Source organism: Gastrolobium bilobum, unplaced genomic scaffold (assembly GCF_033153095.1).
Source record: "Gastrolobium bilobum isolate Gb01-03AN ecotype WA unplaced genomic scaffold, APGP_CSIRO_Gbil_v1 utg41381, whole genome shotgun sequence".
Classification (NCBI taxonomy): domain Eukaryota; kingdom Viridiplantae; phylum Streptophyta; class Magnoliopsida; order Fabales; family Fabaceae; genus Gastrolobium; species Gastrolobium bilobum.
In genome coordinates this window covers 136152-162083 of record NW_026897250.1, presented here as the reverse complement: position 1 = coordinate 162083, position 25932 = coordinate 136152, and the positions used below count along the sequence as shown (strand labels likewise).

Sequence of the window (25932 nt, the reverse complement as noted above, 5' to 3'; positions counted from 1 at the left end):
ACAGTGTTAAAATACGGTTGTAAGTATAACCTTCCTCTAAATATAATCATATAAATTTTATTATATTTTCCATATCTAAAATGAGTTAAATAAGGTTCACTAAATAAGTTCAAAATTTACCAAATCACACTTTTACAAGTTCATGAAGCACAAATAAATGAAAACGCACGCTATTACAGTGTCAATTTAAATTGCAACTCATAATCCCTGTAAGCATACCTCTCGATAATATTCAAAAAGTCAGATTTTGTGAACTCATATTTTTTAAATTCATCTATGTTAAAATGACATACGTAACATTCTCTTAATTCTTTCGCAAATTGCTTCAGTATTGGAAGCTGAAATTTAAGGTTATTGTAGAATAGTGTACTACTAGTATTAGCAAATAAAATTATAAAAAAATTTAAAATGAGTTTTACATTTGTTTAAACAATTTTTTTTTTTATAAAAATACATGACCCGACTGGATCACCGATTTTGACTGAATTTAGTCAAATTTGATCGAATCCGGTGTGTGGTCGATCCAATACTTGACTCGAACCGATGCAATAACAAGTTGGTCGGATTCTTCGGGGCGAGTTTTATGAAACTGCCCATAACCTACGGGTCACCGTAATGCATCTTGGTGTATCTCCAATGCTTCCCCTCTTAACAAATCTATAATTATTAGGTAATTAATATTAGTATTAAATACCTTTAATTATATAAAATATATTTTAAATTTTTTTAATATAATAAATTATTAAATTTTTATGCTTTTATGTTTTTTTTTTCACTGGGCATGTTAACGAATATTGGAATTACCGAATTAGTATCATTATTATTGCACACGATACTGAAATAATTTACATGTAAATTTACACCTACATATATATACTGGATGATTAGATAGGTAATGCTTTTGTTTTGGTGAGATTCTTGTGCGGGTTTTTAAGATCTTTCCTCCTCAGATTCATGGCGGCAACCCAACCCCCAAAGGGTCCGGATCGTACCACCGGTACGTGAAAGTATTTAACTCCTTTACTTTTGTTACTATTATTACATGGAATTTTGATCTTGACCTTCCTCAAGCTCGTCAATGACTAAATTGAGATAGTTGTATAATTGTTTAAGATTTCAATAAAAATTTCGTATTAGGTTGTAGTTGATGTTTCATGTCCATTAATTTCTATTTCTATTTCCTTTTTTAACCTTTAATTTGGTTAATGCAAGAATTGGGAGTGTTGATCTGGGAAATTTAATTTTCTGTGTAATGAATGACGCTATCACAAATTCGTTATCAGAAAACACAGAAGAATTATGGACGCTTGCTGTAATCCCTGATGGGAACATCGTAGTATTAGTCAAGCGTTTCGGGGAAAAAAAATAAAATCTGTTTGCCGTACTTGATAGCTTAACTGCGATAATTCAGTTACGAACTAGTTTATTTGCTTGCTAATTATAGTTGGGGTAAAGCCCCCTCGAATTCAAGCATCCCCTTCTTACTCATTTGATAATCATGGCCTAAATTGTCAACGGCCGGGGAAGACTACAACCGGAAGGGTAACTTTTTTCTTTTTTCCTTTTTTAAATTTTTGTGGGATCTAGGATACTTCATTTTATGCTTCCATTCCTTTCAAGCATTACAGTGAGGTTATTGACATGCCTGCTTTCAATTTGAAAGTATATTTGTGTTCTCTATTAATCATGTGTCCATATTTTTGCACGGCGTATTTGTATGCATGTAGTTATTAATTCAAGCTTTTTTATCTCCAAATTTAGCTTTGGTTGGTCAATAATTGTACTGCCTCTGTTTCTAAGACTATACTAAGTCACCGAGCATACTGATCATGGATGCAGAAGAGATACCAGCTGAACCAGATAACATGAAGGATCAGGTAGTGGTTAATCCCTAACCTCTATGTTTTCTTAATTGTTCTTGTTGTTTTTATGTGTATATATATATATATATATTATTTTTTATTTTTTTCTGCCCATTTTTTCAGCTTCATTCATCAATACCTGAGAGTTCAATATCTTCTAATTCTTCTCAGGGTACAGCAACTATAGGTCACTCACGGGAGACCACAAGTCAATCAGGATATTTTGGTTCTGGTGGAGATCGTCCTCTGTACCCTCCTAATGTGTATGCTCCCCAGGCCCAGGCTTTCTACTATAGAGGTTAATCTTTATTTCTCCATTTCTACAAGTATTTTTTCTTCTTTGAAAGGGTTATGTATGATATAAACAAGTTAGACATATAATAAAATCATTTATGTGGCTTCACGTAATACAAGGTTTTGGAAAAGTTGGTTAATGACATGATATCAAGGGGCCTAGAGTTTGATCCTTGCCACCCCGATTCTTCTAATAACAAAAAGTTGAACTTCAGTATAATGTAGGTGGATCTGTTGCATTAGGGGGTTTGTTAGATCTAATATGAATATGTCAGATATATAATACAACCATTCATGTGTCTTCACCCAACAGTTTAAGTTTTTCGAAGAGTTGATTCATGACATTATAACTTGAATATATTGTATAATATTAAGGTTATATATTAATGTAGTTTACAGTATCCTAGAGGATCTCTTATGATTAGTTCCTCTATTTCCTCATATTTCACGATTGGTTTCCTTATTTTAGGAGCCCCCTATTTAGTGTAAATAGGCATTAATGCTTTGTCTTTCGTATCACATCATAACACATCAAATCAAATCTAATTTCATTTTAATCAGTTATTATTCTCTCTTGTCATCCTTTCATACCTAAATCTCTATAATTTCAACATGGTATCAGAGAGGTACCATCCTCCATTGTGCCTTGCTGTGCATCATGATCGCATGCCAGGAAATTTGTGCATCTTTCTTTCGAATATTGCATGTTGCCACTCCTGAACATTTCCATCATTCCTAAGTTTTCTTTCTACCTATGGTTTATGGAGTCTACATTATTTTTCAGGATTATTTTCTTTTACTGAGTTCATTTGTAACAAACTTAAAGCTTAGTATAGAAATTACAGACAATTGCGGGAATATGCGGCTGATGCAAACAGAATTATGGTTACGGACCACAATTTAAAACCTGTTTTTTAAAACACCATCTTAACAAATCATATGGTCCATATCAATCTAAAATCTAATTATTCAAAGCCTCCATTCTCTCTTTTTCTCCATATAATTGGCATCCATTTTTGCTAACCTATTATTGACATCTCAGTTTCTATCATTTTTTTAATTCCTTAACCCTTAAGCCTGGTTCAGGTGCTCTTGCAAAAGTTATTGCCAATCCATTGGATTAAGAGAAAAAGTATACGGTGAATTTATACAGAAGGTGTCACCAGCGATGTAACCTTTTAGTAGTTTCTAATCATGATCAACCATATAAGACCCAACAATCATATTTGCTCCTCATCTCTCATTATATATATATATATATATATATATATATATATATATGTTTGGGAATCTATGCTGCGTTGTTGAATTTTAATTTTTTTTGGACTTGATGAAGTGTGTCTTGATAGTCAGTTTGAGTTTTCCAAAGTGTGTGAGATTTTGATTGAATTTCAAATTCCTTTGAAGAGAATGGAGGAACTCTGTTCTTTTTATGTACATAATTTAGACACATGTTTCTGGACACCTTTTTCCAATTTTTGTTGTTGTTTTATTTTTCCTTTATTCATCAGCACCAGTGCACCCTATATCATCATCAGAGAAATTTTCAAATTGCAAAGTAGAAATTAACAATCAGAATCTCAATTGTCTTTTGGTGCTTTTCTATTTAAATTGTGCCTTGTCTTATTTTGTGCAATAGTTGTATGGAGTTGCTATTTTCTAATTTTTGGCAAGTTTGACTCCAGGTTTTGACAATGGCAATGGTGAATGGGACGAATATCCTTCATATGTCAATTCTGAGGGATTGGAAATTGGATCTCCTGTGAGAATTTGACATCTCTTTCTTATTCATATGCAGTTTCTCTTTGTAATACTTATAGTATATATATAATTTGTTAACTTTTATATTAGGGTGTCTACAATGAAAACCCATCTCTTATTTTCCATTCTGGATACGGCTTCAACCCACAAATGCCTTATGGACCATATTCTCCAGTTACCACACCTTTGCCTTCTGTAGGTGGAGACGCACAATTATACTCCCCTCAGCAATTTCCATATACTGGACCACCTTATTACCATCAGCTGGTTCCTCCTAGCTTACCATATCTTAATACACCGACTCCGGTTTCGCAGCCAGACCTCACCAACCTGGTTGGCATTGACCAACAAGTTGATAGCATGTTTTTTGGACCAAGGGCTGGCTATGCCTCGTTGGGATCTTTTGGTAGAGGCAGCTTTCCTATAGCACCTGGTTCCTTCAGTTTTCATGAACCCCAACAAGGATTTGATGGATCAAGATCTGGTGGAATCTGGTCAGATTGCTCAAAACCCTCAGAAATGCAAAGGTCTTTGATGCCTCTACCATCATCTGTTTCTCCGCAGCCAATTGAATCGCATGGATCATTTGGGCTGAGTGTTGGAATGGTTTGTTCTATTACTTGTGCATAATCATACAAAATACTGCATTTTATAATCATTAAGTTTTGAGCTCTAACAGAAAGAGATAAACCCAAAAGTGAAGAATGGAGTATATGTCTTCTTCAGACATTAAGCTCTGGATTTTATTAAGAGAGCTTGTTTTACAAGCTTTTATAGCTGTACAAAATAATATAAAGTAATAACACATAAAGTTAAAGTTACAGAACTAAAACAATAAGATGAATGGAAACATCCCTATATATTTAACACTATGAATGGAAACATCCCTATATATTTAACACTATCCTTCAAGTTGGAGCATATATGTCATATGATCCAAGCTTATTATAGAAATAACTAATTTGATGTCCTCTAAAGGATTTTTTGAAGATGTTAGCAAGCTTGTCATTTGAGTTTACAAAGGTTGTGATGATGTCACATGAATAGATCTTTTGCCTTATAAAATGACAATCAATTTCAATATATCTAGTCTTTCATGAAAGATAGGGCTTAAGGCAATATGTAGGGCAACCTGATAATCACACACAAGGGTCATTTGTCAATATCTCTGAACTGAAGTTCTTCAATCAACTATTTTAATCACTCAAACAATGTTATAAAACTCGATCCGGTCATCGACTCAGCCGGGGTAGTTGATTAGGTTACCAGGTCACTAGTTGAAGTGAATAAATATCTACAAGAAAAATGCAATGGCAAAAAAGGACTAGAAGTGGAGACAAACAATGAAGATTGCAATTTCATCAAAAAGGAGCTGCTATTACTTAGAGATTCTAGCTTTTATTTGTGTGGCTACAACCTTCTCCTACTTTACATTTCTACCATACTGTAATACGCACTTCATCATCAAGTCATCAATACTTCTTTCGGAATTGGTATATATCAATTTATTATATAGTAGAGCCTCAACTTGGGACAGGGTTTTGGAAGATTAAATTGCTTTATTCTTCTATGGATTTAAGTTTTGGAAGAAATGCACTCTAATGTCCTAATATCTTGCAAGAACATGACAAGCCCAAAACCAAAAACATGAACCACATATTCAAAGTTCAATAACATGGTGTTTGACTTGACGTATCCATGGATTATCACAGGGAAAATCCTTTGGAGAAAGACCATTGTCATGAGAACAAACTTTATTGATCCCCATAGCTTTTTCACATCTCCATTTAACATGGTTCCTCGGTATACAACCCCGACTCCTCCCCTTCCTATGACATTGCTTTCCTTTACGCTCCCTTAGATAAATTCATTTCATATTCCACTTTTAAAACACTATTAATGCCATCTCTTTTCATTCAATAAAGTATTTATGTACGTAATCCCCTTTTATTTGCATTTAGAAGTCCCACACAGGCCTGAACATAAATAAATTCACTCTTTATAACCTTATTTCAATATATATAATAGTAAACTTGGTTGCCCCATCCAAGATGGACTACATGTGACTCTTAACTTGGGTTTGGTTGAAGTCTCCCTAGTTTGTTTTGAATGAGTCAGTTGCCGGTTTATATGAAAATCGGTCAGTTCAAACCGGTTCAAATACATATCCGATCTAATAAGATACTCACACCGGCTACATGACCGATTCACCGGTTTCTAGTCAAATCAGCTGGTCCGAGTCGAGTTTGATAACACTACTCAGGTCAGGTTGCAGCAACCATAATTTTATAATTTGCTTTAGCATCGGATTGGGAAACCACGTTTTTATTCTTAGTTTCTTTTACATGAAATCAGATTGACTCTAGTAAACACCTAGTACTCTGAAGTAGTTCCTTTATTAAAGGGTGAAACTGCCCGATTAGGATCAGCGTAGCTTATTACTTATGTCTATTACTTATTCTCATAGATAAGTCCCTTTTCTGGTGCTCCCTTGATACACCTTAGCATTCAAATCCAACATCCTAATGATTGTCACATGGACTAACAACATTGACAAGAAAGGAGATCTCCCACCAAGTCAGTGTGAGATAAATCAGTTTCTTAACCAATATCTTATACTTGTAGAATCATGTAAAAGCTCCCCTTGACCTAGATTAAGTTTAAAATTAGGTTCCATCAAAGTTTCAATAGGCTTATCATTTAACATGCTAGCCTCCTCAAGTATGCCTAAATCATACTTTGGCCCTGAGATAGCAATACGGTCCCTAGATTGAGCCACTTCAATTCCCAGGGTTTGTTTGAGCTGCTGAATATGCCTTTAATGACAACCAAATAGATACATTCTTGTCATAAATGACGATAGAACATTGAATGATTTTCTTCACTACGATTGATACCAAATTGTCTCACAACAGTGAACAGATCTTGCCATTTTTTAAGTAATTAGAGTTACAACTATTTTTCATTTCAATGCAAGAGTTCTAATGTGTTTCCACACCCCTACGAGAACCTGAAATATGGGCAAATTCCTTTGTTTAGGAACACATAAGATTTGTCACCACATAAAATGCTAACCCCACCGTTAACTATTTCAATTTAATAGTCTTGATTTCTTACGATTCTAGGCTTGCCTAAGTCCTAAGCTGAGCTTCTAGTTCATTGTTGTGGTCATGCATATTCCCTCGTAACATAATTTTTTAGTCAGCATTTGCACCTTGAGTGGTTGTTAGCTTTCTGAATGTCCTTATTACCCCTAGACCTCTTTCTAAAATATACCTTGAATGGTGGTGACGTGTCAGTTTGCTATGTTGACACTCCAAAGTCAGTTGATATTAGGAAATACTAGGGTGTCCTAGTCAAGCATGAATGATATTGGATGATTATATGGCTAAGCAAACACTAGATGAGGCTGAGAGTCGGGAGAGACCATGTTACTCACGCCTTGTACCAAAAATCCTTGGGTTGAATTTTTTATTTTATTTTTTTTGTTATTAGAAAATTGGAGTGGCAAGGATTGAACTCTCGACCATTTGGTCATAGGTTTTAATACCATGCTAAGCAACAAATTCAATTTAAAAGCTTAAGCTATTAAGTAAAAACACTTTTATTATTTTATATTAAACTATTCCTTAACACACACCCTTATAACGTTGAAACGTGGACAATTTATGGACTTCTTACACCAAGAACCCATTTTTTAGGGTTTGAAACTTGTGTTAGAAATAATATTAATTTATTATTATTAGAATCGTCTAGATTGTGGGCTTGGCCCATTAGGTCATCCCATTAGGTCTTTTAGTCTCTATAAATAGAGAGCCTCCTTCTACAGACTTACACACTTGAATATACAATATATTTCAGATTCAATTTGGTATCAGAGCTCTCGATCTGAGGGCTCTGCTTCCGCATATATATCTTTTCCTTTCTTTTTATTGTCGTGCATCATACCGGCAACCATCCTTTCACACCTAACCCTTATTTAGTCACAAATTTCTTGTCCTCAACCTCGTATCATCAGGAAAAAGATCGTCAGCCTCCGTTCATTGTCGGAAACCACCACAAAACCACCATCCGCCACTGTTCACCGCCGTCAGACTGCTTTTCCGGCGACTTTTCCGACCAACCACCACGCGATCAGGAGCGGCTCAGGGAGGCGACCCTGTCTGTCCAAGCCGCGTGTTGATCGGAGCATCCACGCTCCGCCACGCGCCGGTGGAAGTCTCCGGCGGCCGAACCACTGTTCCGGTGCGTGAGCCACCGTCCGGCCACCGTTCCAGGCCAGACCACCACCATCTTGCTCGCCTCCTCACCCTCTTTCCAGATCTGGTCTCCGTTCGTTGTGGGTCCCATCCGTTTGAAAGATATCAGTGAAAAACCCGCTGTTTGGACACTTATGTGCAATGTTTTTGCGCGATTTCTTGCTTTCTTGTAGTTCTTTGCTATTTTCTGGTCATCTCCTTTTATTTTGTGATGGAGGGCTCAAATAATGCGTCCAAAAACACGACTGGCATCATCTCCGGTACTACCCCATCTCCATTCTTTTCTCGGGCCAATTGGAACAGTGGACGCGGTCGCAGACGTGGCCGCAGACAGAGGCCTCGTTGCAATTATTGCCAGAATCTTGGGCATTTTGAAGAACGCTGCTATAGGAAGTACCCTCATTTGAAGCCACCGTCTGCCAAATTTGCTCAAACTGATGTTACGCCACCTTCAACTGGATTAGTAACTCTTTCAAGTGCCGACTATGAGGCATTTCTCAAGAAGGTTTCTTCTCAGCATCCTACTCAAGACACTGGTAATCATGTTGCTTGTTTTTATCAATCATCTCTTGGACCCTGGATAATAGACTCAGGTGCTACTCATCATCTTTGTGGTAATAAAGATCTCTTCACTTCACTTTCTTATTCTAATAACCTACCCCCTGTCACTCTTGCTGATGGCACTAAGGCTCCTGCTCGTGGAATTGGGGAAGCCAACCCAACTTCCCTTTTAACTTTGAGTTCTGTTTATTATATACAAATAAAGGGAGTTCAGAGATCTCTAGTTATTCAGATGCTGACTGGGCAGGTTCTCCTTCAGATAGACGATCCACCTCAGGGTATTGTGTTCTCTTCGGAGGAAATTTGATCTCTTGGAAGAGTAAGAAGCAAACTGTGGTCGCCAGATCCAGTGCGGAGGCAGAATATCGGGCAATGGCAAATGCAACCTGCGAGCTCATCTGGCTGAGTCAATTGCTGAAGGAACTCCATCTCTGTGAACAAAGGCCTATGAAGCTCATTTAACCAAGCCGCTTTGCATATATCCTCTAACCCAGTCTTTCATGAGAGGACCAAGCATATAGAAATTGACTGTCATTTTGTTAGAGAAAAGATCCAGTCAAGGGAGATCGAGACAGCATTTGTCAATTCCAATGATCAACTTGCGGATGTATTCACTAAAGCTCTTAGAGGTCCCCGAATAGATCATATTTGTAACAAGCTGGGAGCTTTTGATATATATGCACCAGCTTGAGGGGGAGTGTTAGAAATAATATTAATTTATTATTATTAGAATAGTCTAGATTGTGGGCCTTGCCCATTAGGTCATCCCATTAGGTCATCCCATTAGGTCTTTTAGTCTCTATAAATAGAGAGCCTCCTTGTACAGACTTACACACTTGAATATACAATATATTTCAGATTCAATTACTTGGAAATTAAACTTTTCACTAGAAGAATAAGGACGACAGGAATCGAATGCTAGACCCCTCCAATTGTTGAAGTTTTGATACCATATCAAGAACCACTTCAACCCAAAGCTTAAGCTGTTAGGTGAAGGCAAATGAGTAGTATAAAATTTTATATTACATTTCTATGACGTCCTTTTGCATAAAATCTCATTGGGTTTGAAGAGTGGACACAGATCCACATACCTGTACTAAGAAATCTCACAAGAAAAATATTTATTAGAAGAAGGGAGGCAGCAAGAATTGAACTTCAAACTACGTGGTCATAGAAGCTCTGATACCATGTCAAGAACCATTTTCTCCTAAAAGTTTGAGTTGTTGTAGGGACGACAATTCATGTCAGCGGACCGTGTATGTGCTCTCATTTCTTAGTATGTCCTTGATTATTGGCTTGAGAAATGAGAGCAAATGAAGGATCTGCATGAGAAGCGGACGGAGAGGTAGCAGGTCCAACAACCCTTAGCAAGCTGGACTAATCCTGAAAAATTGTGGGAACTGTAGGACTTCCTAAAATCTGGTCACATACAGCGGAGTATTCAGAGGGTAGACCATAAAGGGCTAGAAGCATGAAGAATGTGCTTTTGTGATCATATTCTTTTTCTGGAGAATTAGCAAAAGAAAGCAACTCATTAAAAGTCAGATAAGGCAGCTTGAATTCTACCCAAGCAAGTGGAAATCTTCCCTTCATTTTTCCGAGGAGCAATCGAGGACAGAAGGTCTGAGCAAACATTATACATTCGCTGCACATCATTGGCATACAGTTCCTTTGCTTGCTGTCACACCTTGTAGCAAGAATTATGGGGTCTGAAAATCTGTTTCAAGGAAAGGTGAATAGTTTATTTTATCAAACCACATAATTGAGTATAATTCTTTTTTCATCATTCTCTTTCACCATTTAAAATGTCTTCAGCCTTCTTGGTTAAGTGTTCAGTGTACCCTTGACCAAGAAACTACAATTCAATGTCTGAAGCCCAGGTAGCATAATTTTTCCTGTCCAGCTTGTCTGTAGGGATAGCTAAGGTGGTATAATTCATGAAAATGGGAGGATTAGTTTTGGAATCCTCTGTTGTAGGAGTGGTATCACTTTTTCTGTTTCAGGAGTTTCCGCTTCAGCCATGTCTGAAGCACCAGAAAGGACCTAGGCTCAGATATCCCTTTGAAATGGCTGGAAATACCTTTGAATAGCCTTAAAAGCAGCTCAAACAAAGGAAGAAGTGGATCAAACAGAGAAAGACTTGAATGGTTCTGAACAAAGTACAAAATGACTGGGAAACCACTTGATCAAGCTGGGAAACAGCCTTGAATAAGATCTGGAATCGATGCTGATGAAATCTGGGCAGAATGGCTGCCTCATGTGGTGGAAGGCAGCCAGTGCATGGAAAGAATGACTAACACATGCTGAGGAGATGATTGGAGCGGGAAGGCATGTGAGGCGTTGGTTGAGCAGAGGCGTTGGTTGGCGGCTCTGGTCCTGGGTTTTTCGGTTTGGATGCCTCTAAGTCGAACAGGAGAGGTTGTGAGCAAAGAAACTTCCCAAATTAAGGCTAGTATAAAGAGACAGTCACCACTGGTAAGGGTTCATGGTGAAAAACAGTGCTTGGTGGCTGCTGGCAATGGGCCAAGCAGGAAGGGTCAAAAGGAGCTAAGGTTATCTCCCTAAGTTCTGGATACCATATTAACAGCAAAAGATAAACGCAAATGTAAACAATGGAGGTCGTGTCTTGTTCAGACACTGCTCTGAATTTTATTAAGTAAAGAGAACTTGTTTTACAAACTTTTACAGCTGTACAAAATAATATAGCACATAAAGCTAATGATACAGAAATAAACCATAAGACCAAGGGAAACATTCTTATACCTAACAAACTCAAATGTATAGTAACTTAATTTGCTAACGTCTGTTTATATACAAGTCTATTAGTATCTTGAGCACCGTTGGCATTCATCAGAATCTAGATTTTATCTCATGGAAAGCAGTTTGACTGGCAATGCTTGTACTTATGTGAAAAGAAAGAAATTTTCAGTCAATTTTGAATGAATGAATTGGTAAAAGTGGGTTCTTAGATCTGATTTTTGTATAGCATCTTAAATCCAATGACCCAAAAAGTGATATTGCTTATTCAAAGAAATTTCCTAATTGTGGTTTTAAATGAGCATTTTACTTATCATCCATGCATTGCAAGTCTACTACCATCCATGGCAACAATGTGAAACTGTGGAACTTGTCAGAGAACAACACAAAATAATACATTGACACATAGTGCTGACTATACTGTTCTGTGCAGGTCTCGCATCAACAGCGATCATTGTATGGGTTTGGATCTGGTTCCAACTCCTATGGTAGAGGCTACCTGCCTAACCATGGTTCTAACTTTGGAGGCACTGGCATTTCCAGTCTTACTACTAATGATAGGAGCTTCCTTTCCCCTGATAATAGCAGACGGCAAGCCAAGGCAACTGCTTCTCTTTGCAATTATAATGGTACTCTTGATATACTTAGTGAGCAGAACCGAGGACCAAGGGGCTCAAAGATGAAAAATCAAATTTCATCTGAAAATAGTTCTGTTGATAATAGTAAAAAGAGTGCATCTACTGTCAAGTTCCAAAATGAATCACTCAACCGGCCAGATTTTGCCACGGATTACAAGGATGCCAGATTTTTTGTCATAAAATCGTATAGTGAAGATAATGTTCACAAGAGCATTAAATATGGTGTCTGGGCTAGTACACCAAATGGAAACAAAAAGTTAGATGCTGCATATCGCCAAGCAGAGGAGAAGCAAGATGCATGTCCTATATTTCTCTTTTTCTCGGTAATCATCTGATATCTTTATCTTCTGTAAGCACAAATGTTGCACTACCATATTCTTCCTATAGTTACTATAAATAAGTATCTCCTGTCCTGTGTCATTGCTACAAATCTTGGTTCACAATATTTTTTTCATTCTGTTCCCATTTGTTAAAATGTTATCATTTGTCACTTCTGATATGGAAGCACATTCTCCTTCTCTAGGACATTTGGCATTTATCCATCTCTAGGAAGATTGTGTCCACAGGATATGGTAATCTAAGCCTTGCTTAACCCTTTTAGCTTATAGTATTTCCTAGTTCTAATCCATAGGTAAAATGGGGATTATAGCCTTTCTCCTTCTGTCTCCTTAGGCTCATCAAGGAAGACTCACTCTAGATCTTCATTTTCTTCTGCTTATACTGAAAGGAGAGGAGCAAGCACGCTCATATTCTTCAGTTCCATTCTAATGTCTGTGCTCTGGCAGTCATCATATGAAAGCTTTCAATTAGTACCTGATGTCTCAAATTGGTGATCTATATTAGTTATGTTCAGTTTCAGTTGTTGGTGTGGTGTGTGGGTCAGTGTACATCTTATTCAGTTGCTGTGTCAAACCGTCAATTCCTGAATAAGAAATAGGAGTACCAGTAGAAGATGAAGGTGGTAATAGGAAGTACCCAAAGGAAAGCCTTTAGGGAGAAATTTTTTTTTATCCGGGAATCACGATTTCTAGGAATATGATGAGAAAATGAGTTTTCTGGAAATGTTACCAAAAAGTTGTTTGGTAGACTAAAATATTCGTGGGAATGTTGGGTTAATTTTCTTGATGCTATGTTTAGTTGTATTAAATTTTTCCTTGCCATAGAAATCCTAAAATACAACCCCCTGGATAGTATTCTTGGATGGTTTTTTCAAAAAAATTTACACACAAAATAAAATTCTGGGAAAATCAAATTCCCGGAAAATTTTTAAAAATCTTGTACCAAACGTGGGTAAATAAGATTATCACTTTCAGTTTTCCGAGAATCCCAAAAAAATCCTTGTACCAAACGGCCCCTTAGTATGTTCGTAGAATATATAATGAAAGTTTGGGGAAGAGTTCCTCATAGTTGAATATCTCTTCTATATATTCATACTAATTGCTGTCGGATGGAACAGACTCCTGGAAATATTGATACATAATTAAATTCATTTCCTCCTTAAATTTTTGTTATACTTTCGGATATTGTTTGTTCCTATCTTTTGTGCTGAGCTTCTAAATGTGTTGATGAGTGTTAGAGATATATAAAATCATTAATGTAACCTCACCTAATAGCTTAAGCTTTTGGGTTGAATTGATTCTTTACATGGTGTCAGAGACTCGGCATCTCGGGTTCGATCCTCGCCGCTCCCATTTTCTTTGTAGAATTTCTTAGCACTGGTAAATTGGGCCTAATACATCATCCACCTTTCAAGCCCAATGGGCTCTCTTGTGAGGAGGCGTGTTAGAGATATATAAAACCATTAATGTAGCTTCACCCAACAACTTAAGCTTTTAGGTTAAATTGGTTCTTTACAATAAGGATTAATGTTGTAAAGTACTACTGGACCTTATATATATGGCATTGTTTTGCTTTAGCTATAATTTTATTGGGTAGGACATTTGATATCCCTTGAGATTGATACTAGGTTTAATATTAGTAGTGAAGTACTAAAGTTGGTTTATATAATTTTCACTTTCTTTTTACCTTGCTATTGTGCTTCTTTCTCACATGACTCTCGCCATGAAAAAATATGTTACAACTTACAACTGAATTCAGGTAAATGCTAGTGCTCAGTTCTGTGGGGTAGCTGAAATGGTTGGACCGGTCAATTTTGACAAGAGTGTTGACTTCTGGCAGCAAGATAAGTGGAGTGGGCAGTTTCCTGTGAAGTGGCACATAATTAAAGACGTTCCAAATAGTCAGTTCCGTCACATTGTTCTTGAAAATAATGATAACAAGCCCGTGACCAACAGTCGAGATACTCAGGAGGTAGGAATGTGTGGATCTTTCACTAACTATGAGTTTGTGAATGATACTTTTACAGTTCACTGTTTTTACTCTTTTAAACGTGTCAGATTTAGGAGAAAGATAAATGAAAATGGTTAGTGTATCAAACAAAAGACTTCTGACAATTGAATGGTGAGCTGCTTCTTGTCTTGAGAAACCTTGTCAAACTTTTAGACAACCTAAAAATTATGTGTGTCTTGTTTTTTCGAAATATGTTGACATTTGTGTTTGAAATGACACTTGTGGGGCCTTTATTTCAGTCATCTCCCAAGTGTAATTTTTCTAACTAATTTTCTGTTGTAAATATTATTATTTATTTATTTGTTATTTGTTGTATTGGGCTTAGCCCATTAAGTCAAGTATTCTAGGTCGTGTATTCACTATAAATAGAGAATCCTTTTGTACATATAATTTACAATTCTATAATATATTAGAATACCCTTCTTCAAGTTGGTATCAGAGCTCTCGATCTGAGGGTTCTGCTTCCGCACATATTGTCTTTTTTTTAAACACAACCCTAATTTCTTTGCCTCTTGCCGCCATCAACCGCCACCGGAAAATTTTTCCGGGGACCTTTTGGACCAAGGGGACCTTTGTTGGCCTTTATTTTCTCCGATCTATCATTCTACGCACAGTTCCTCCGCCACAAACGACCCAAACACCTCCGACCGCCTCCAATCAGATCTGTCTTCACCGTTTGGACCACTTTCCGGCAACTTTTCAACCGCGACCATCCACAGACAGGTGCGCGCTCACCAGACGACCACGCCAGAAAAATTTCAGTCGGAAAATCCCCTTCACGCGCTCACACGTGCCAACTCTTTCCCGGCGAGTGAAGCCCACGCGCAGCCCATTTCTCCGGTGCGTGCGGCGGTTGTTTTTGACCGGACCACTGTCATTCTTCTCGTCTCCTTGTTCTCTGTCTGGATCTGTGATTATTTCACTGATCGGACTTCATTTGATATTTGTTTGGTTGATTTTATCGCTGGTTGTTAACTTTTTTATTGAAGAATGGTCGAGAATGACAGTTCTTTGATCTTATCTGGTAAGAGCACACGTTCTGTATCTCTTCTTGCTTCTTGCACTGATTTTAAAACCTCATGGATTTTGGATTCTGGTGCAACTGATCATATGGCTTGTCGTACTGAGTTGTTTTGTTCTTATCATCCTACTGTTGGTAGTCATACTATATCTGTAGCTGATGGATCCTATAAATCAGTTATTGGTTCTGGTAACATTCAAATTCAACCTTCCTTGTTTCTTAAAAATGTTCTTTATGTTCCTCAGCTTTCTACTAATCTTATCTCCACTCAAAAACTTACAACTGATTTGAATTGTTCTATCACATTTTTTTCTTCTCATTGTGTTATTCAGGATCTTACCACGAAGAAGACAATTGGAGTTGCTAATGAACAGGATGAGTTGTATCATCTCCTTCCAGACCATGCTAGCAAAAATCAGTTATTAATGACACGTCATCCTTCTACTGCAGAGTCTATGATTTGGCTCCATCACAAGCGTCTGGGGCATCCCCCATTTAGTCTTTTGAAGTCTATGTTCCCTTCTCTGTTTCTCAATAAGTCGGTTGAGACCTTTCATTGTGATGTTTGTGAATTTGCAAAACACCATAAAGTGTCATTTCCTTCTAGCACTATTAAAAGCAGGGAACCTTTTTCTCTTATCCATTCTGATGTTTGGGGCCCTTCTAAAGTGCACAGTGTTTCAGGTGCAAGGTGGTTTGTTTCTTTTATTGATGATTGTACTCGGGTAACATGGATATACTTGATGAAAGACAAGTCTGAAGTACCAGAGATATTTATTCGGTTTCATCACATGGTTAAGACTCAGTTTGGTAAGGGTATTAAAAGACTAAGATCTGATAATGGTACTGAGTACGTCAATCAACGTCTGTCACAATTCATTTTAGACAGAGGTATGATTCATGAGCTCACATATGTTGATACCCCTCAACAAAACGGGGTTGCTGAAAGGAAAAATCGTCACCTCCTTGAAGTTGCTAGAGTTCTACTTTTCCAGACATCTGTTCCTAGTTCTTATTGGGGAGAAGCAGTGTTAGCTGCAACTTTTTTTATCAACCGTTTACCTTCACGGATCCTTAACAATATCAGTCCTATTCATTCCATGACTTCCTTCTTTCCTTCTGTTCCCATATTGCAGAGCCTTCCACCAAGAGTGTTTGGATGTGTTGCCTTTGTCCATGTTCATAAACAACATCGGAGTAAGTTGGATCTTAGGGCTCTTAAGTGTGTCTTCCTTGGTTATACCCCTTATAAAAAAAGGTACAAGTGTTATCATCCACCAAGTCAAAAAAAATTTGTTTCTATGGATGTCACCTTTCAAGAATCTGAATCTTATTTTCTGGGTCTTCATCGTCAGGGGGAGAACAGTTCTTCAGAAGACTCGTCCCCTTCCTTCTTTGAGTCTGGATCAATCTTCTCTTTTCCTAGTGTGTCTGCTCCTGGTGTGTCAGAACCTTCAAATACACCTGAGATACGGAAAATTTTGACACCTGAATTGATATATCAGAGGAGGAAACAACCCATACTGTCTCACCAGCAACCTCAATCGTCTGAACCACTGGTAAGTTCTGAATCTCCTATTTCTTCTGAGTCTCCTGAATCTCCTGTTTCTGATTCTAATATTATTTCCTCTCATGATTTGTCTATTTCTTCTGATATCTCTAATGACTTATCCATTGCTTCTGCTTCTGATGACTTACCTATTGCTCTTAGAAAAGGAAAAAGATCTTGTCACAAGAAAACTTGTTCCTCCTGTCCCTCTTGTACTCAATACCCTATCTCCCACTTTGTTTCCTCTGCTAATCTTTCTGTGCAGCACAAAAGCTTTGTTTCAGCACTAGATTCTATTGCAATCCCAAAATCAGTACATGAAGCCTTGAAATATAGGAATTGGGCTCAATCCATGCAAGAGGAGATGAATGCGTTGGAGAAAAATAAAACATGGGAGGTTATTGATAGACGCAACGGAAAGAAAGCAGTAGGGTGCAGATGGGTTTATGCCCTGAAATATAATTCTGATGGCACTCTTGAGAGATACAAGGCTCGATTAGTGGTCAAAGGTTACACTCAAACCTATAGCATTGATTATGAAGAAACCTTTGCTCTAGTTGCAAAGATGAATACAGTGAGAATCTTGTTATCCCTTGCTGCCCATTACAATTGGGATATAAATCAATTTGATGTGAAAAATGCTTTCCTCAATGGTGAGTTAGAAGAAGAAGTCTATATGGAAATCCCGCCTGGTTTTGATTCTGTGAAGGGGGAAAATAAAGTTTGTAGATTAGAAAAGGCCTTGTATGAATTGAAGCAGTCACCTCGTGCTTGGTTTAGAAGGTTTACTAAGGTTATGATGACCTTAGAATACAGACAGAGTCAAGGAGATCACACTCTTTTCTTCAAGCACTCCCTAAATGGGAAGCTTACTGTGCTCCGTGTATATGTTGATGATATTATGATCACAGGTGATGATTTTATGGAGAGACAGATTCTGCAAACACGGCTTGCCTTTGAGTTTGAAGTCAAAGACCTTGGGAAACTGAGATATTTCCTAGGGATAGAAGTAGCTCATTCAAGCAAAGGAATTTTTATCAGCCAGAGGAAATATGTTCTTGATCTTCTCAAAAAGCAGGAAAGCTCGGGTGTAAACCCTCTAATACTCCTATTGAGCAGAATCACAAGATGAGCTATGAAGAAGAGAGTCCTCCAGTTGATAAAGGACAATATCAACGGCTAGTTGGGAAATTGATATATCTGGCCCATACTAGACCAGACCTAGCTTGCTGTTAGTGTTGTCAGTCAGTTTATGCACGATCCAAAGGAAAAACACATGCAGGCAGTAGAGAGAATTCTTCAGTATCTTAAAGGTACTCCTAGTAAAGGATTGTTATTCCGACGTGATGGCAATCTATCTTTAGAAGTCTACACAGATGCTGATTATGCTGGATCCGTGACTGACCGTCGTTCTACCACTGGTTATTGCATGTTTCTTTGCGGTAACTTGGTGACATGGAGAAGTAAGAAACAAGATGTGGTTGCCAGATCAAGTCCAGAAGCTGAATTTCGAGCTATGGCTCAAGGCATTTGTGAGTTACTGTGGCTGAAAATTGTACTTGATGATCTCAAAATAAAATGTGAGGGACCTATGAAGCTGCATGTGATAATAAGTCCGCTATTTGTATAGCTCATAATCCAGTTCAACATAATCGGACTAAACATATTGAGGTCGACCGCCATTTCATCAAAGAGAAACTTGATAGCAAGTTGATTACCACTCCATACATTTCCACTGGGCGTCAATTAGCTGATCTATTAACAAAGGAGCTTCCTTCAGACAGATTTCAAGAACTTACTAGCAAGCTGGGAATGATAAATATCTATTCCTCAGCTTGAGGGGGAGTGTTGTAAATATTATTATTTATTTATTTGTTATTTGTTGTATTGGGCTTAGCCCATTAGGTTAAGTATTCTAGGTCGTGTATTCTCTATAAATAGAGAACCCTTTTGTACATATAATTTACAATTCTATAATATATTAGAATACCCTTTTTCAAGTTTTTCATATAATTGTGATTCTTTACAGGTGAATGACGAGTTAGTTCAATTTAGTCTTCCATCCTAGGAATCATTTTCATGTATAAACTTACAAATGGATTGTAAAAATCAGTTTATTATGTGCTATTAAAAATTGCATACTACTTGCATCTATTTTTTTGCTCATTTCTGAATTTTAAAAATTTCAGGTGAAATTGCAACAGGGAATTGAAATGTTGACCATTTTTAAGAACTATGAAACTGATGTGTCCATCCTAGATGATTTTGATTTCTATGAAGACCGGCAGAAGGTTATGCAAGAACGAAAGGCAAGGCAGCAAAGCAGCATGATTGCCGTTGGATTAGTTGGAGAAAGTGAGCATAGGAGTTCTGCTAACGTTTCTGGTGATTTCATCAAGCAGATATCAAAGAGCTTTGCTCAAGTTGTCCGCTTAGATGAGAATAGCAATGAAGTCATTGTTGCAGATAGAGGTAATTTAGCCTCTGATGGCCCCATTGGTAAACCTGATGATGGCATTTCAGTGACCGCCTCTTCAACACAAACCAATTAGGAAGATGTACCACTCGTGCCAAGAATGTTGATCACATTTGGCAGGCATTTGATGATTGAAAATCGGAATCATGCTTTTGCTTTCTCTCATTAATTTTTTCAACAAGGTAGTGTTGCTGATGTTATCTCAGTCATTGGAGTCCATGGGGTTCCTAAATCATGTCGTTTTACATAAAAGAATGGGTTTCATGTAAAATGTTTCCTAGAGTGCTTCAACTAAATTGTTATCATACTTTTGCTTATTTGAATAGGTTAGATTTTAATCCCCTTCCCCTTTTTTTTCTTCTTAAATTTGAGTTCGGTTAGTTTGTTAGGTATGTCTCATTTGTAAAATTGTCATCTTTGCGAGCGTTTTAATAAAAGCAGCAATCACACCTTGAAAATAATTATCCTTTACGCATACCGTTCGGTTATAAATTTCCATTCAAATAAAATATTAATAAATTTCTTTTTTCTTTTTTTGGAAAATAAGAAAACTTAAAACAAAACAGAAAGTCCTACAAAGTGACCATCCTAGGTGTTGAGACACCCATCATGTGCTTAAGCACTAGGCGGAAATGCTAAACATGAAAATAAATATTAAATAAATTCTGAGTTGTTGTAATTTTAAATTATTTACACTACTACGAATTTTAAACTAAAGATTCCAAATCTTTAAGCCTTCTCTTTGTGCGTAATGATTTGATACCCCTTGCGGCTGTCTTTTTTGTACACTCCACTAACTTGCATATTCTACGATTGATTCTCTTGGATCGGACAATTGTATCATTTGAGGGAAACAATAAACTTCTATTCTCATTTCATTATGGTGAACACACACAACGTAGTGCACAACCACCACAACAAACATTGCAGCAGTAGGATCAAAACATGCAACAAAACACACAACAACAATTGCCAAACTCTAATCCTTCTAAAATAAATCACATCCATGTAAGCAAAGGTCAATCTGACACTGCTTTTGTCCCCCAGCCTAGCCCACCCCTCATTTTGCTGCTTACCAAGTTGACTCTGTCCAAGCTATAACAGCTCTTCTGATTCAATGATTGGACAACATGGAGTGTTGCCTTGCTAAACATCTGGGTGAAAATGCGGGGCAACACAACAATGGTCAAGGTCGAGTTGGAGAAGAACGAGTTAGAAAACACGAACCCATCACTAGCGATGCCCAGGGATAGGCAGTCATCCAAGAGTAATCTGTCCAAGAAGAAGATGATAACAACCCGTTCACAGGTCGTGTTATACATGCACCACTCCCCAAAGGTTGGCATCAACCTCCCTTGGCTCAAAATGACAGAGCAAAAGATCCACATGAACACCTGGACGCCTTCAAGATGACCATGTACCTGGCAGGAGCCAAAGACCCAATCACGACTAAAGTCTTCGCTTCCTTGCTCACAGGACTAGCCTTGCATTGGTTCAACGCATTACCACTACGCTCCGTCAAATTGTTCAGAGACTATTGCTACAATTCCTCCTGAACTTTGCCACTAGTACGATTCATCTGAAATTATCCCTAACTATATCTCAAATCTGACAGAAGGACGAGGAGTCATTTCATCATTGCCTGAATAGGTTCAATGCATATGCCTTACAGGTTTGTAACTTGGATGATAATGTGCATCTGCATCTCCTCATTTCAGACCTTGTACTGGACTGTTCTCTAAATCTTTGCACAAGATCCTAGTCAACTTGGCCAAGTTTAAGGTGAGATAATCCAAGTACAAGGACATTGAATAAATTGAAAGGGGAAATGCCGACTTTTTTCTTCACGGATGCTTATTAAAGCTATAACTAGATCCCTGTGCACCTAATAGATGAGGAGAAGATACCCTTAATCATTGAGAAGGCCAATTATTGCTACACAATGATGTTCTTCGGGTTCAAGAAAGCTGGAGCTATCTATCAACAGATGATGAACAAAGTTTTTGAGAAGCATATCGAAAAAAAATTAAAGTTTACATTGATGGCATGATTGTGAAGACAATTGATTTTGGGGATCATGTGAACGACCTCTCCCAAGTCTTTGTGTCATAACCCTAATGTGTAAAATTCCTAATTGCACTGGATTAATTAGTTAATCATGCATAATTAAGATTAATTAAGCGAAAGGTTTAATAAAAGAATTAGATTAAATATTAATCATGCACATTGTAAATAAAATAAGTGGAATACTTAGTTAAATCAATGTGGAATGTGTTTAAGACACCTTTAAAGTGAGCAAGTGGGCTTAAGTAGAGAAAATGAGCTTTTATGTTAAAAGGCCTTGTCAGCCATTCCTCACTAGAGAGCTTGCTTAAGCAAGCTGTCCAGCGAGCATTGTAATTGCTTGTTAGTGGAACTTGCTAGAACGAGGGGTCCAGCGAGAAGTTATGAAAGTTGGTTTAATTAGATGAAAATCGAGCCATTTGTCGATGAAAAGAAAAGAAACACAGAGAACTCCATTAATGGGAACTTAATGACTTCAAAAACCTAGCTTTCTCTACACTCAATGGAGTCAAGAGAGGTTGGAAGCAAAAGTGAATAGATTATCACCCTTAACAAAACCCATAGCTTAGAATCCATTGTAGAGGCCTGTGTGAGGAGAAAACCTTTGAAGAATGTGGCAAAAATTGAGTGTACCAAGAGCTTAAAGAGGTGTATTAGCTCATTGTTGGTTGGAAAGAAATTCCTTGAGCCATTGTGGAGCTATTATTGGTAAGAAACCCTTGTCTTTTTCATGCTTTCTTGATGTTGGAAATTCTAGGGTTTTATATGAATGTGAGTTGATTGGCTATGTTAGAGTATGATTGAGGATTAATGTATGTTGGGAAATATGCTAAGGATGAGATTTAATCAATGGAAATGTGATTAGAAAACCTTTTGAGTAATCTTCCTAGTTTTCCATAAATTGCATGCCTATGTGTTGGTGTTGCTTGTGTCAAGTAACACAAATGGATTGTATTGATGATGTCCATGGTATTTCTAAGATCAAGATAAGTGGTCAAGAGCTAGGAGGCCAAACACTGATTGAATCCATGGATTTGGATGTTAAAACTTGATTGAAATCAAATGTAGGTGAGTTCCTAACACCATTGTGATTTCGTTTTAAAAGAATTGCCTATGTTGATATGGATGTAGATGTATATTCATATATATTGCAATTTGATTGATTGTAAACTCACCTTATGGATAGATGTTTTGGTTATTGTTTGGATATTTCTCTGAGAATAAAGCTTGTTGTGAGGGACTCTGGTGCTTGGAGCAAGCATTGGTGGAAAGCTTTATAGGTAAGCTTTTGGATCTTGGGATTTATCCCTTGATTGTTCCACCGAGCCTGTGTGGGATTTTGTTTATATGGTTGTGCAATAAATTGAATATAATGCATGTTGCGAGATTCATATGGTATGTTGCACAGTTGTGTAAGTCATCCTTTGTTCTCTGCCCTTAGGATTATTTGTCTTAAGCGTCCTGTTTAAGGTGTGTTTACCACAAGGGATGGCTAGGACATTGTCATTTGTATTCCGAGGATGGTGCAAGGCACTAGCAGGAATATTAGACAGTTAGTTTACACACTTTGCATGCATACATACATTCATGATTATGTTCTTTATTGCTTGTTGCCTGAAGTGAGCTTTTGGGTGGAGAAGTCCTCCAAGGACCCTTACTTTATTAAGATATTTATCTCACCCCATGTTGTGGGGACCCCCTTTCAGGTACAAATGATGTTGTATCATCTATTTACATGAGACCATAGTAGATGGCATTATGATGCTATATTTTGATGCATTTTGAGATATCATATGTATATGTTAGTTGAACATGTATAGGATTTGCATTTTTTAGCTCTTGATATATCATGATTTATGTTGACATACTTAGCCTATGATCACTCTCTTTTGGTATCCTAGTGTTGTTGGATGGAGCCAAGAACTTGATCATAGTCATTTTGTGTAGCTAAGTTCCATAATATGTAATTGAGTTATTGGATGTAATTAGACATTTGTAATTATGTACTTTATGCATATATGATGGAAGGGCATGGATGTCTACTTTGCATGATTTGGAGTCTATTACTTATGTGCTTTTCTTTTACATGTTGGCAATGTATGTTGATGTATGCATGATTATCAAATGGTCTTATAGATTAAGTTAAAGGTACATAACTTGTGAACCAAGTAAAGATAAGAAAAATGTCTTAAATTATGAGAGTTGTCATGGATGTAAGAGCACCCTAGTTTGTTGGGCTAGAGGTTGTCATTGCATGTATATTAGGTACCCAAGTGGTGTTCCTAATGTGTGAAGAATGAGCCATAAAACAAAAAGGTTATGTTCAAATTCTGGCTTTGCTCGCTGGCAAGCTCATTCGAGCGAGGAGGCCAGCGAGCTAATTAAAAATGAGATAGAAGTTGAGCTGAGGCAGGGGATTGCTCGCCGATTTCCTCGCTTCAGCGAGGTGAAGAGCGAGGAAACAGAGCACCTGGGCAGTAGCTATTGCCTGGAAAATTAATTTGCTGGTTGTAGTGCTCGTTTGAGCGAGCTGAGCAAAGTGCTCACTGGGGAGCTCACTTAAGCGAGGAGCCCAGTTTAACGAAAATTGGGAAATGCTACTGTGGAGTTTATGGGAACCCCATATTTGTGTCTAAAAGGACTAGTATGATATGCTTAAGTTAAAATTAATTATTTTGCATTATCACGGTGTTGCAATTTACGATTTCAATTTAATTTGAATACGATATTTATGGTTAACATAATTTACAATGTTTAAAAAGAAAAAGTTTAGTCGTATTTTAATTGAACTGTTGTGATTGCAAATGCGCTTAATATCATGATAACGAATCGGGTGTACAACGGGGCGTTACACTTTGCACAACTCCGAACTCATAACGTGGACGACTTTTTCTTCATGGATCCTTATTCAGGCTATAACCAAATCCCCATGCACCTAACAGATGAGAAGATAGCCTTAATCATTGAGAAGACCAGTTATTGCTACACAGTAATGCTCTTCAGGTTCAAGAAAGCTGGAGTTACCTCCCAATAGATGATGAATAGAGTTTTTGAGAAGCATATCGAAAAAATCATTGAAGTTTACATTGATGGCATGACTATGAAGACAACTGATTCTGGAGACCACGTGGACGACCTCTCCCCGTCTTTGCACAACTCCGAACTCATAACATATTCCTCAATCTACTCAGATGCACTTTAGGTGTCCCAACTGAAATTCCTTGGGTTCATGCTCATTCACAGATGTATATAAGCTAATCGATCTAGGTGTAAGGTCATCCTAAAAATGCGAAACCCCGAAAAAAAGGAGATCCAACAATTGACACAATTGTTTAGTGAGACACTCATAAAATTTAACCAATAATAAGAGTAATGTTGAAAATAGTGCATTGTTATTATTTCTCAATTCCCAAGTAGTTATCCACTCTCTCTCTCTCTCTCTCTCTCTCTCTCTCTCTCTCTCTCTCTCTCTCTCTCTCTCTCTCTCTCTCTCTCTCTCTCTCTCAATCAATTTTTTTTTCAACTTTTTCTGGTTAATCTTTGATAAGTGAGAATATTTGTTTAAGCTAACAATTATTTTTTGAACTGTAGCCACATTATATGCTTATTTTTAAATTCATATAAAATATAAATAATTAAAATTATAAAAATATGCATAAATAATTCAAAAAAATATAATATATATAATACTTCAAAATTATGAATTTAATTTTTTTTATATATATATATATATATATATATATATATATATATATATATATAATTTTTTTAATATTTATATACTGAAAAGTCATCACACTTGAAAAAGTAAATTTTATTTAACATATTAAGCGAAAATATTATCATAAATCATTACTTACCATAATCACGTAAATGAGGGAGAGTGTAATTTTCACGTAACAGTGGAGTTAATTGTCGTTGAACCAAATCTCAAGGTGGTTCGGATTAATCCTCATTGAACCAAGTCTCAAGTGGGTTTAAGTTATTTATTCAAATCTTTGTATATTTTTTTTTTTGGTAGATCAAACCTTTATATTTTTGTTAACATTGATTTAGGAAGAATAGTGACTCACTTTTTTTTTAATATATTTCATCAGCAGTTAATTTTATTCTTAATTTAGTTTTTATATATTTTTTAATTTAGCATTTCTGCATAATTTTTTTAAAGTAAAATCTTATCGTCTATTACTATTATAAATGTTATCAGCTAAAATTATAAGACAGTGAATATAAGAATGAAAATAAAAATAATTGTCATATATAAACTATAAATTATATTATATTTTAATATGTGATAATTATTTTTAGTGTATAGAGATCATAGAAACTTCGTATGAATAC

General features: G+C 36.9%; 1 protein-coding gene across 10 annotated transcripts; it reads left to right on the top strand.

The window, feature by feature from the left end:
• The first annotated feature begins 910 nt into the window (after nucleotides 1-910).
• On the top strand, nucleotides 911-19972 carry LOC133305224 (YTH domain-containing protein ECT4). 10 transcript variants are annotated; one of them, XM_061505376.1, is made up of 8 exons: nucleotides 911-979; nucleotides 1840-1877; nucleotides 1986-2160; nucleotides 3842-3918; nucleotides 4008-4523; nucleotides 11928-12455; nucleotides 14230-14442; nucleotides 19241-19972. In XM_061505376.1, exons 1-8 carry the CDS (start codon nucleotides 955-957, stop codon nucleotides 19601-19603), a joined length of 1935 nt encoding a protein of 644 aa, XP_061361360.1. In that variant the 5' UTR covers nucleotides 911-954; the 3' UTR covers nucleotides 19604-19972. The 10 variants fall into 10 exon arrangements, with proteins under 10 accessions (XP_061361360.1, XP_061361357.1, XP_061361362.1 ...); XM_061505373.1 differs by having other exon boundaries at nucleotides 1801-1877; XM_061505378.1 differs by having other exon boundaries at nucleotides 911-997; nucleotides 2034-2160.
• Nucleotides 19973-25932: the final 5960 nt, after the last annotated feature.